Genomic DNA, 13,271 nt, shown 5'->3' with positions numbered 1-13,271 from the left:
CAAGCCCTCCTTTTGAGGGGACGCCCCCACTCCATCATATGGGGGGAAGGCTGCTGCACTTTGCGGACATTTGGAGGACAATAGTTCAGGACGAGTGGGTCACCTCAACTACATCCCACGGTTACAAGCTGGAGTTGCGGGGGGGTTCCTCCTCAGAGGTTTTTAAGATCCATCGTTCCCTCGGATCCTCCAAAAAGAGACTTATTGCTTCAGGCACTACATCATTTAATGCATCAAGGAGTGATTGTAGAGGTTCCTGTACCCGAAAGGGGCGCAGGGTTTTACTTGAACATATTTACGGTTCGAAAACCAAACAGGGACACAAGGCCCATTGTAGACCAAAGATCCCTGAACCAGTCCTTTCGGATGGAGTCTGTCCGCTCAGTAGTAGCTTCATTCCAGATGGGAGAATTTCTAGCCTCCATCGATATAAAGGATGCATATTTACACGTACCTATCTTTTATCCTTAACAGAGGTTCCTACGATTTGCAGTAGAGGAACGTCATTTTCAGTTTGTGGCTCTACCCTTCGGGCTTGCTATAGCTCCCTGGGTGTTCACAAAGGTCCTAGCACCAGTACTGGGTCTTTTAAGAGTCCAAGGGATTCCTGGTGCTCGGGTATCTGAATGACCTCCTGCTCCGAGTTCACTCACTACAGGCTCTAGAACAGAGCATAACATGCACAGTGCGGTATTTGGAAAGCTTAGGCTGGATCATAAATACCGAAAAATCAACCTTGAGACCAGCTCAGTCTAAAGTATTTAGGTCTGATGCTAGATACGGTCCAAGCAAGAGTATTCTTGCCACTTGCAAGGATGTGTGCCCGGAAGGATCAGGTGTGTCAGATAAGGGGCACCAGACAACCCTCCATTCTGCTCTGTATGAGTCTTCTAGGGAGGATGGTATCCTCCTTCGAGGCAGTGCCCTATGCCCAGTTCCATTCCAGGTCTCTACAACAAGACATCTTGTTGGTTTGGAACAGGAGAGGAAAAGCCCTGGATTATCCAATGTTCTTATCTCCTCAGGCACGCTTAAGCCTAAACTGGTGGTTGCAGGATCAGAACCTGCGAAAGGGAAAATCCTTCCTCCCGGTAACTTGGAGAGTACTGACTACAGATGCCAGTCTCTCAGTCTGGGGAGCGACCCTAGAAGGACTCACAGCTCAGGGAAAATGGTCAAGGACAGAACAGATCTTGCCCATCAACGTTCTGGAATTACAGGCAGGACGACTGGCCCTACGGTCCTGGACGGTGGAGCTTCAGGACTGCCCTATAAGGGTTCAGTCTGACAATGCCACTGCAGTGGCCTATATAAACCACCAAGGCGGTAGCAGGAGTCATTCAGCTCTGAAGGAGGTGAACCACATACTAGCCCTTGGCAGAAGGATGTGTGCCAATCGGTAGTCCATATCCCAGGAGTAGAGAACTGGAAGGCAGATTATCTCGGCCGCCAGCAGATCTGCTCGGGGGAATGGTCCCTACATCCAGGGGTGTTCCAGGAAATTTGCCAATGTTGGGGACGGTCAGAGGTCGACCCACTGGCATTCAGGTTCAACAACAAGCTACAGCAGTTTGTGTCCCGAACAAGAGATCCTCTGGCAATCGGAGCAGATGCTCTGATAGTTTCATGGAGCCAGTACTCCATAGTTTATGCTTTCCCTCTGAGAACCCTATCCTTCCACATTTGTTGTGCAGGATTCAGAAAGAGGGAGTTCCAGTCATTCTGGTGGCACCAGCCTGGGCCAGAAGGCCCTGGTTCCCAGAGATTGTGAGACTGAAAATAGACGGGCCATGGACGCTTCCACGTCGCCCTGATCTACTGTTTCAAGGTCCTATATTCCACCCCAATTTACAGTCTCTAAATTTGATTGCATGGCTATTGAAGCCAGGGTGTTAAAGGACTGTGGCATCTCAGGACCAGTGGTGTCACTGTCTACGCTAGTGAATGCTAGAAAAGCTGTCACTAGGAAGATCTATCATAAGGTCTGGAAGAATTATATTGCTTGGTGTGAAGCCAAAAAATGGCATCCTTGGAAATACGTGATTAGGAGAATTTTCTCTCTTCTACAGTCAGCTGTGGAAATCAAATTGGCTTTGAGTACAATTAGAGGTCAAGTTTCGGCCCTATCAGTATTCTTCCAAAGGCCTTTAGCCTCCCATTCACTGGTCCGAACCTTTATGCGGGGGGCAACTCGCTTGCTTCCCCCCATTAGGTCACCTATGTGTCCTTGGGACTTGAACTTGGTGCTGTCTGTGTTACAGAAACAACTATTTGAGCCTATAAAGGCAATTCCATTTTCCTCGCTAGAAGGGTGTCAGAGTTGGCAGCCCTTTTGTGCAGGGAACCATACTTGATCCTTCACCACGACTGGGTCGTGTTACAACCTGTTCCATCCTTTTTGCCAAAAGTGGTGTCGGCCTTTCATTTAAATCAGGACATTATTTTGCCTTCCTTTTTCTCTCAGCCTAGTTCAGCAGAAGAGAGACGACTGCATTCTTTGGACGTTGTCCGGGCAGTCAAGGTTTATTTGTCTAGATCTGCGGAGATCCAAGGATCAGACTCCTTTTTTGTTTTACCAAAAGGACCCAAGAAGGGGCAGGCAGCTTCCAAAGCTTCCATTGCCAATTGGGTCCATCAATTGGTCATTCAGGCCTATGGTCTGAAACTTAAAGCTCCTCCCTTTAGGGTGAGAGCTCATTCTACCAGTGGTGTAGGAACCTCCTGGGCTTTTTGCCTTTAGGTATCTGTGGCTCAGATTTGTAAGTCTGCTACCTGGTCTTCAAAGAAAATGATTTTACAGGTAAGTATGACAAAAAAATCCTATTTTTATTTCACCCTAAAATGCATTCTCTGCATTATGGTAAAATAAATCCCTGCTATTTTTCTTACCACCCCCCACCCCTAAAAACTTGCCTGACACCTCTCACCGATGCAGTGCTGTCCTGGCTGCAGCACTGCTATTCTCAATTCCTTGTCTCAAAGGAGACAGCAGAAAATATAAAGCTCTGCGTGTCTATAGACGCACACAGCCCAGATCAGGAGCACACGTGGATGCTCCTATAGAACACGGCTTGCTAAGGGGGCACTCAGAGGAAGAAGTGGAGAGTGCCAGCAGGGGACTGCTAAGGAGGAGTTAAGGAACCTCTCTGTGCAATATCGTTGCACAGAGCGGGTAAGTATAACCTATTTTTCATTTTAGGAAAAAAAAACTTTAATATCACTTTAAAGTTGGACTTTCTACGGAATTCTCCTTTTGCTTATTTCCCGACCAATTGCACATCGTAGATTACATAGAAAATGATAGTAGTGTTCTGAGCCATTTCACAAAATCAGGTATGATGTCTAACATAAACTGTGTCAGAATCAGCATTTTCAGATAGAAACAGATTAAGAAAGATTAAAGCTGACAGATCTCTCTCTCCTTTCATCATTGTTGACAGCTTTAGGCATAAAATGGGGACAATAGTGATTATCCAGTTTTACATGAGATAGACTTTGTGTTCAATTGAAAATTGAGTGATCAGACAGACAACAGCAAATTGATTCTCTTCTCATGTTCTAATTCTTCTCAGGCTACCATGACAATCACATTGTCATCAGGTGGTTTTGGGCTGCTGTTGAAAGGTTTAACAATGAGCAGCGTCTCCGTTTGTTACAGGTAAGTACATTAACAGTGTCATCTTGCTATTTCTGCCTTCTGTGTATGGTAAATTATATTTTTTAGTATTGATTCAATTCTTTCTATCCATACACTGTATATTATAGTGAGAGGGGTTACCTACCCAACGCTGTATCCTGGCCTAGGCCAACAAGGCCCAGGCCTAGGGCAGCACTTTGCAGGGGGGCAGCACGGAAAGAGTCCCCCCCCCCCCCCGGCTAGCGCTACACTGTTAGTGTAGCGCCAGTCTTATGGGGCAGACTGGGCTGAGAGGCAAATTAGACTAGCGCCCCCATAAAGCAGCCGCACTGCTTCCGGTATGCGGGCGGGCGGCCGGCATTCCACAACTGTGGGGGGGGGGTTGTGGGCGCCGTTTCTAATTTTGACTGTCCTATCATCCTGGACCACAAACCTTCCTCACTGTGCTCTATGTTTTCTGCTGCACCATTGGCATGGTTATATCTTCTTAGTCCTCTCCATAAAATGATCAGACATTTGTTCTTAAAGTAGAACTATAGGCAACACTTTTTTTTTCTTTTTGGATAGAATAAGGGAGGGTTATAGCCCCTGTCAGTTTATTTTTTACCATTCCTGTCCCAAAGCAGAGATTTCCCTTCACTTCCTGCCTTATAGCCAAACAGGAAGTGAGAGGAAATCTATGCAAATTAAGGGAATCCATTGCCTCCCCCCCAGTCCCTCAGAACTAGTGTCCCCACTCGAAAATTTCAGGGCGGGTGCACCAGTTTAGTCAGGCCTAGGGCAGCACAAAACCTAAATACACTACTGTACCTACCCATGAAATACTTGCAAACATACAAAACAGTCATGTTTTCTTCGCCACACACAGATCTCTCGGTTTCACAAGTCACTTACCCACTCATGCTTTACACCGGTCCCTGCAATGAGAAGATGCTGCATGAAGTGCTTTCTTCACTTTTTCACTGCAAGCTGTAGTGGGGTAGCTGTTTTTTTTGTTTTTTTTTATTTGAAAATAAAATTTATTGAGCATAATACAGGAGATTACATTCAGAAAACATGGTGCAATCGCCACCAGACAGAAAACAAATCTAAACAAAAAAGAAAAAATTGTCTGACATGTTCTAGTAACAGTAATATTACTAGGCGCTACTATTTGCAAATGAGGTATGATTTTACATATTCATGATGAGTATGGGTAATGGTAACACTCACCGAGCAAGCATGACAAGCTGGTTTAAAAGGCATACAACATTAGTCCGTACAGGTGGAAGAGTCATCCACCCACCTATCCCAGATCTTATGAAATTTACAGGGGCATCCTCGATGAGAGTAGGGGACCCTTTTGTAGGGGAGAGTGAGGTTTACAGCACTTTTCCATTGCTGTATGGTGGGGGAGGTAGCGCTAAGCCACAGTTGGGCTATCTGCATTCTGGCTGTGAATAGGGTTTCCTGTAGGAATGTCAACAAGTATTTCTCTTCCTCAGGAATGGGGAGGAGGCCAAGTAGAAATTGGCATGGGCATAGTGTCAGAGAAGAGCCCATACAGTCATGGAGAAATTTAACAACTTGCAACCAGTATTGTTGGATAGGTGGGCAAGCCCAAATTAGATGGTAGAAAGTGCTGTCTGTGTCTCCACATCTGGGGCATGTTGGGTTGGCATCCTGCTTATACTTGCATAAACGAGAGGGGGTGAGGTATGATCTATGGAGGATATAGAGGTGGGTAAGGCGGTCTGAGAGTTTAGGGGATACTTTCCCCATTCATCTTTCAGGACAGCACCATAGAGAGACACCGGCTCCTCCCCTCTTAGGAAACACCGCCTTCCAATTCAATATTTAAATCTCATCATCCCACCAGCCCCTCAGTTCAGGTGTTTCCTCCGGTGGGGAGACACTGCTTGGGAGCCGTGGCTGATCAGTCAGGGAGGCTGAAGCCAAAAAACCTTTGAGGAAGAGGGGGAGTCGGGTCTCTCTATCTTTTTCCCTCTACCATTTTCTTTCAGTCAGGTAAAGACTGGGGAAGCCACGCTTACCTGATTTAAAACTGTGTTTGGCGCGCCTCAGCTTCTCTTAGGGAAAGAAGACAGCTGAGGAGGTCCGCGTTCTTCTGCCCAGGGGGGCGCTGTGGGAAGTGTCTGATGCTCTCCTGCTCAAGCAGCCAGCATATGAAGCTCTATGGCCGGGTCGGATGACGGGCGACGTCAGTTCCGGCAAGGGCGGGCACTTCCAACGATTCCGCGTCTTCCGGTTCCGGACGCGGGGAAAGAAAACGGACCGAGCGTTCGGCTGGTGCGACCCCTTTGCTTTGCTGTAGAGTCAGCTGTCGGAGGAACGTTCGATCACCATCCTCAGCAGACATGTCGGAAGCAGAGGTCTCTCGAACTGCTCCAGGAGACAATAGCACCAGCCATGCTAAGGTAAGTGGAACCCTGGGGTGGTGTTCCCTTACCTAATCCCGATAGCTTCACGGGTGTTCTCCCCTCACTGGTGGTCGGGGGGAAGGGGAGTGTGTCTGGGACCCTGGTGGTGGTTGGTCCTGGGGGGGGGGGGGACTCCTGGTGGTCCTCTCTGAAGCACTGGTGGGATTGGGCATTTATGGCGACTCTCTCTTTCTTTTTCAGAAAGCCACAGAGAAAAGCAAGTCGCCTCATGGTTCAAAGAAAAAATGCCCGTCTTGTAGAGCTAGCATGGGGGAATCCTGGACCAAGGCACTTTGCAAGGAGTGCATTGATGGATTAGTCAAGGAGCTTTCTAGCACCTTTCAGTCCTTTAAAGCACTCTTTTCTAGCTTCCAGTTGCCGCAAGCCCAGAGCATTCCTTTACCAGTGCAGCAGAGTGTTGCACCTAGCCCAGTGGATACTCCCCCTGTTAGTGGAGAGAGACCAGGGGGCTCCAGAGTGGAAATTGAGGAGGAGCCAGACAGCACCGCTTCAGATTCCTAAAGGGAATCGGATGCGGAGGAGGTGGATGGGGAATCCACAAAAACCTCTCGCTATAAGCTTTCCCTGGACGAAGTGGAGGAGCTCTTGGGGGCTATCCACACCACTTTGGGAATTCAGGAAGAAAAGAAGGTGTTATTGCTCCATGACCAGATGCCAAAGGTCTTGGGGAACAAAAAAGGAAGGATTTCCCAGTCCATGATGTCTTGGTCGAGGCCATAAAGAATGAATGGAAAGATCCTGAGAGGAAGCCTTTCTTTTCAAGGGCTTTGAAGCGAAGGTTTCCTTTTGCAGAAGGGGAGTCTCTAGTCTGGAATAAAACCCCTAGACTGGATGCTGCCTTTTCTCAGGTCTCCAGGCACACGGATCTGGCCTTCGAGGACATGGGGGTTCTTACAGACCCTATGGACAGAAGGATGGACTCTCTCTTGAAGAAGTCCTGGGATTCATCACAGGGAAACCTTAAGCCTGCCATGGCGGTCACAGTAGTGGCCCGCAACATGGAATATTGGCTTACTCAAATTAAAGCACACATCGAGGCAGGAACACCAAAATAAACTATTTTGTCTTCCTTCCCATGCTACTTAAGGGTGTAGCATATATTGCGGACGCTTCCGCTGAATCAGTGCGCATGTCCGCAAGGTCTTCAGCCCTCACTAATTCAGCTCGAAGGGCCTTATGGCTTAAGACGTGGCAAGGAGACAGCGCGTCTAAAGTTAAACTCTGTGGAATTCCACTCACATGGGATCTTTTGTTTGGTCCAGGGTTAAAGGCCGTTTTGGATCGGATGGCCGATAAGAAAAAGGCCTTTCCCATTAAAAAGAAGTTTAGGGAGCAGGCTAAAAGAAAGTCTCGCCCTCAGAGAAATTTTGAAGCCCCAAAAGCAGAGCGGCAGAAAAAGGCTTGGGGGCAGAAGGGCAAGGGGCGGGGAGGGGCAATTTTTTGCCCTCCTGAACAGCCCAAGAAAACCCAATGACGGGGTAACCACGGTGGGAGGAAGATTGGGGGCCTTCCTTCCACAGTGGGAGATGATCACCTCCAACCAGTTTGTGTTAGGGATCATAAGAAGAGGTTACCAGCTAGAGTTCTCAAAACCTCCTCAGCACAGACTTCTTGTCACCGAGCTGCCAAAGTGTGCAGAAAAATCATCAGCTCTTCTATCCTCCCTACAGGAGTTGGAGGAACAAGAGGTGGTGGTGAGGGTTCCTGTAGAGGAGACAGGCAGAGGCTTTTACTCCCCACATCTTTATGGTCCGCAAGCCTTCGGGAAAATTCAGGCTTATTATGAACCTGAAGCCTCTGAATGTCTCAATTACCTACAGGAAGTTCCGGATGGATTCTATCTATTCGGTGAAGGCGCTTCTTCCTCCGAATTGCTTTATGGCATCAATAGACTTGAAGGATGCTTAACTGCACATTCCAATCGCAGAAAGTTACCAGAGGTTTCTCAGATTAGCGGTAAAAACTGGGGAAGGAATGCTTCATCTACAGTTCAAAGCACTCCCCTTTGGACTATCCTCTTCCCCCCGCATCTTCACCAAAGTGATGGTGGAGGTTCTGGCTTTCTTGCGGCTCAAAAGCATCCCTGTAGTCGCATACCTAGACGATGTACTTCTGTTTGCCCCTTCCCCGGAGCAGTTGTCCCAGGATCTTCAGGTAGCAAGAGACAGCTTAGAAAATTTGGGGTGGCTCTTAAACCTGAAAAAATCCAGTTTGGTTCCATCCCAAAAGGTCACCTTCCTGGGCTATGTATTGGATTCGACAAAACAAAAAGTGTTCCTTCCAGTAGAAAAGATCCAGAAGGTGGACAGAGCAGTTACTGCTCCAGGGCAGCCATTAGATCTCAGTAAGAAAAGCGATGTCAGCATTAGGCTTACTGACTTCCACGCTTCCGGCAGTTCAGTGGGCAGGGCTACACTTTTGCCCCCTACAACTGTTTATCCTGAGTGTCTGGGACCACAGTCCAGGGTCTCTGGACTCCTTTATATCTGTGCCGAGTCAGGTCAAGAGGTCCCTCTGGTGGTGGAGGAAAGGGTCCAATCTCTCACAGGGCCAGGAGTGGGTTCTTCCAGTTTCCAGGACGGTTACGACCGATGCGAGCGGCACAGGTTGGGGAGCACACCTGTATTCCAGGATGATACAAGGCACCTGGGGGGGAGAAGACGCAAAGAAGTCCTCGAACTAGAGGGAACTGAGAGCAGTAGAGTTGGCTCTCAGAGCTTTTCAGAAAGAACTCCTGGAACAGCATATGAGGGTCCGTTCGGACAACTCATCAGCAGTGGCCTACATCAACAGGCAAGGGGGTACCAGGAGCAGACCCTTGTGGGTTCTGGCAGAATCCATCCTCAAGTGGGCCGAAGGGAGCATTCTCTCTCTTTCGGCAATACATTTGAAAGGGGAACAAAACCAAGTAGCAGATTTTCTCAGCAGAAAAATGTTGAAGGAAGGCGACTGGGTCTTGAACCAGGACATCTTCGAGATGATCACTCGGAAGTGGGGGGTTCCTTCTGTGGACCTCTTCACCTCGAAGGCGAATACAAAAGCTCGTCTGTTCTTTTCCCTAAACAGATGGGACTGGCGTTTCTCAAAGTGTTATGCCTTCCCCCCTCCTGTACTGATTCCAGCAGTTCTGAGAAAATTTCGGTCGGAAGACACAACCCTCATTCTGATCGCACCACACTGGCCAAGGAGGCCGTGGTTCTCTGTCTTGAAGGGTCTGACGGTGGAACCTCCCTGGATTCTGCCTATCCAGGAGGATCTTCTTGCTCAGGGTCCAATCTGTTGCCCTCAGGTGGAGCGATGGAACCTCGCAGCGTGGCTACTGAGGAAGAATTGCTGAAGGGCAAAGGTTTCTCGGATCGGTTAGTGACAACTCTCCTAAATTGCAGGAAAAGAGAAACACAAGCCATCTATTTAAAGGTGTGAAAACGCTTTAATAGTTGGTGCACAGAAAGCTCCTTCGATGTACGAAGTTCTGTAGCAGTATTAGAGTTTCTGCAGGCAGGAGCGGACAAATGATTAGCCCTTAGCACCTTGAAAGGACAGGTATCGGCACTAAGCGTGTTCCTGGAAAAGCCGCTAGCTATAGATCCTTGGGTAGCTAGGTTTTTCAGAGCCTTAGGCAGACAGAGGCCAGTTAGAACTTCCCCATTCCCAGTGTGGGATCTTTCTTTAGTTTTACAGACTCTTACAGGGGATCCTTTTGAGCCATTGGAATCCTGTACTTTGAGGTTGATCACCCTCAAAACGGTGTTTTTGGTGGCGATCACCACAGCAAGGAGAGTGAGTGAACTCGAAGCCCTTTCTATTAGGGCACCTTTTTTTCAGGTTTTCCCGGACCGTTTGATTTTTAAAACGGATCCGGCCTTTTTGCCAAAAGTGGCCTCTAGTTTTCATAGAGGGCAAGAAATTATTTTACCTACCTTCTGTTCGAATCCTGTGAGGGAGCAGGAGCATATTTTCCACAAACTGGACGTTAGAAGGTGCGTCCTTCGGTACTTAGTACAAAACAGTTTAGGAAATCCGATTCTTTTTTTGTGTTATTTTCAGGGGCTAGGAAAGGGTCCAAAGCCTCTAAACGATCAATAGCCAGATGGTTAAGGTTGGCCATTAGCCAGGCCTATGTAATCAGGGGATTGGAGCCCCCGGAGGGTATTAAAGCACATTCCACCAGGGAAGTGGCGACTTCTCAAGCAGAGTGGGCTGGTGCTTCTCCGGAGCAGATCTGTAGAGCAGCAACGTGGTCCAGTTTTTCCACGTTTGTGAAGCACTATAGTTTGGACCTGCTGTCAGCCAAAGACCAAGCTTTTGGGCGTAAAGTGCTGCAGGCAGTAGCCCCTCCCTAAGGTAAGGTGCTCGCTTATCCTCTCTGTGGTGCTGTCCTGAAAGATGAATGGGGAAAAACAGAGTTACTTACCGGTAACATCCTTTTCCAGGAATCTTTCAAGACAGCACTGGTACCCACCCCCATGTTATTGGTTATCTATAAAGAACTCATCGCATGAGAGCATCAGGTAAGATAAAGATTTGTATGACGTATTCTTGTGTCTCCCCAGCTGGCCGGAGGAACTCTTGAAGAACTGAGGGGCCGGTGGGATGATGAGATTTAAATATTGAATTGGAAGGCGGTGTTTCCTAAGAGGGGAGGAGCCGGTGTCTCTCTATGGTGCTGTCCTGAAAGATTCCTGGAAAAGGATGTTACCGGTAAGTAACTCAGTTTTTTATACAAGACTCTAATATTTCCCCCCATTCTTCATCTTCCATCTCCTAGGTCCGCCTCCCATTTAGATTTTAGTTGATATGCATGTGCGGCGGCCGATGGCAGAAGAAGTTGGTTATATAATATGGAAATTAATTTCTTCATCAAGGATCACATCCGCCAGGGTCCCTGATTCTAGCATAGGAGTTGAGTCGCTAAATTGGGACTGAAGGGCATGCCGGACCTGGAGGTAACGAAAGAACATGTGGTTAGGGAGGGCAAACTCTTCCTTAAGGGCTTGGAATGTCTTTACTGCACCCCCAGCAATAAGTTGGGACAAGTATATAACTCTCCTGGCCACCCACATCTTATAATCGGGGATGGTCATCAACTCAGGCAGTTGAGGGTTGTCCCAAATAGGCGTGTGAGCATGCAGGGGGGGAGCGCCAGTGATGGTTTGTGCTAGCTGCCAAATTTTACGGTGGTGGGACAACATAAGGCATCTATTACCTGAGCGAGGGGGGGCACTGATGGTTGCAGAAGCGTATCTGGAAGGGGTGGGCCACAACATCGGTAGCCGATGTGCATACCAGTGTGGAGTAACGGAGCTTGTCATGTCAGTTGAGGTAGTAGAAATGGGATAATTGTGAAGCTATGTAATATAGTGCTAGGTCAGGGAGGGCCGTGCCACCCAAGTGTACGGGGTGTTTTAAAGTTTGCCATGACAGCTTGTGCCTGGAGGAGCCCCACACAAACGTATTGAGAATAGATTCCATGGATCTAAATATGTGGGCGGGGATGTATAGGGGGGAGTGCCAGAATAGGTAGAGTAGTTTGGGAAGGAGTATCATCTTCACTAAGTTAATGCGGCTCATAACTCCAAGAGGGAGTCTGGACCAGACTTGGGTTTTATTTTTGAGACGGTCATACACTGGTTCTCTATTAAGGTGTGCATAGTCTGTGAGGGAGCGTGAGCACTGTATGCCCAGATATTTGAGTGTGTTGGTCCTCACCAGGGGGAGAGCCTCCTGTTCAGCTGTGGGGGCAGAGAGGTCTATGGGGAGGATTTGAGACTTAGACCAATTCATTTGCAGTCCCGAAAAGGTTCCAAACCAGAGGATCAGGTGTAGTGCCGCTGTCAAGGAAGGACCTGCGTCCTCTAGATAAAGGAGCATATCGTCTGCATAGAGACTGGGCACTTCAATCACCTGCCCCAAGCGGAGGCCTTTAATGTCAGGATGCGCCCTAATGGCAATGGCTAAAGGCTCAACGGCTAGTGCGTATAGCATAGGCAATATGGGGCATTCCTAACGGGTACCACGGGACAGAGGAAAGGGATCAGATGTCTTACCATTGACCTGGCTCCGGACGGTGGGAGCCTGGTACAGGAGCTGGAGCCACCTGATGAATCTAGGGCTGAAGCCGAATCTACGGAGGCATTCCCACAGGTAGCCGCACTCCACGGAGTCAAATGCCCTTGCGGCATCCAGGCTAACCACCACCCTGGATCCAACATTGTCATGTGTGGCTTGGAGATACATAAACAGTCTCCTAAGATTAAATGCTGTATTTTTATTGGGCATACAGCCAGTCTGGTTGGCATGAATGAGGCTCACTTTATTGAGTCTTAGGGCAAGAATTTTGGCCAGTATTTTAACATCTAATTGTAAAATGGAGATGGGGTGATATGATTCAGGGTATAGGGGGTCTTTTCCTGGTTTCGGGATGAGGACGATAAGGGCTTCACCCATGGAACATGGGAGGGTGCCAGAATCGTAAATATGGGAATATAGCGCCTGCAATTTGGGGAGGAGGCTTCACCCATGGAACATGGGAGGTTGCCAGAATCGTAAATATGGGAATATAGCACCTGCAATTTGGGGAGGAGAGGACTTCATGGAATTGGGAATAAAACTCCAAGGGAAGACCATCAGAGCTTTTGATGCCGGTAGGCTCGCTATTGCTTCCATTATACATTTCTCAGTTATGGGCACTTCCAGGAGCTCTATTTGAGGGTCCGTGAGGGAAGGAAAGTCTATGTTTTTCAGGAGTGAGTGTAATTCAGTTGGAAGGTAATTGATCTTTGAGGTGTACAGGTCAGAGTAGAAACGCCTGAACTTTTGGGCTACCTGTGCAGGGTCTGTAAGCGTGAGTCCAGTCTCCGAACGGAGCTGAACTACCACAGGGGGGCTGTGATCTAAGTGGGCCACATATGCCAGAAGTTTCCCAGCCCGCTCGCCATGCTCAAAGGTTTTTTGTTTACTAAAGAATATGCCACTTTTAGCTTTTTCGAAGTGTAGGTGATCTGTGAGCCTGGAGTGTAAGCGAAGTTGAGCGCAATTGGAGGAAGATGGTTCTGCAAGGAAAACCTGCTCGAGGGAGCCAAGCCTCTCCTCGGCCTGCTGTAGGATTAGTTTAGAGGAGGCCTTATGTCTCTTTACCCTTATAGAGAGGATTGAGTGGGCATGTAGTTTGAATGCCTCCCACACCATCCCAG

The 13,271-nt window shown here is 48.3% G+C and overlaps 1 protein-coding gene across 5 annotated transcripts in view; it reads left to right on the top strand.

Annotated features, from left to right (window-relative positions):
• HECW2 (HECT, C2 and WW domain containing E3 ubiquitin protein ligase 2) overlaps positions 1-13,271 on the top strand; it is a 479,776-nt gene that overhangs the window by 453,914 nt on the left and 12,591 nt on the right. For all 5 annotated transcript variants that reach the window (XM_073633114.1, XM_073633112.1, XM_073633113.1 and 2 more), the window contains one exon: positions 3,573-3,658. In XM_073633114.1, the coding sequence (XP_073489215.1) occupies positions 3,573-3,658 (86 nt within the window). The remainder of the gene's footprint in view (positions 1-3,572; positions 3,659-13,271) is intronic.

Source organism: Aquarana catesbeiana, linkage group LG06 (assembly GCF_042186555.1).
Source record: "Aquarana catesbeiana isolate 2022-GZ linkage group LG06, ASM4218655v1, whole genome shotgun sequence".
NCBI lineage: Eukaryota > Metazoa > Chordata > Amphibia > Anura > Ranidae > Aquarana > Aquarana catesbeiana.
Note: the sequence above shows the minus strand (reverse complement) of the source record. Positions and strands in the feature narration are given on the sequence as shown.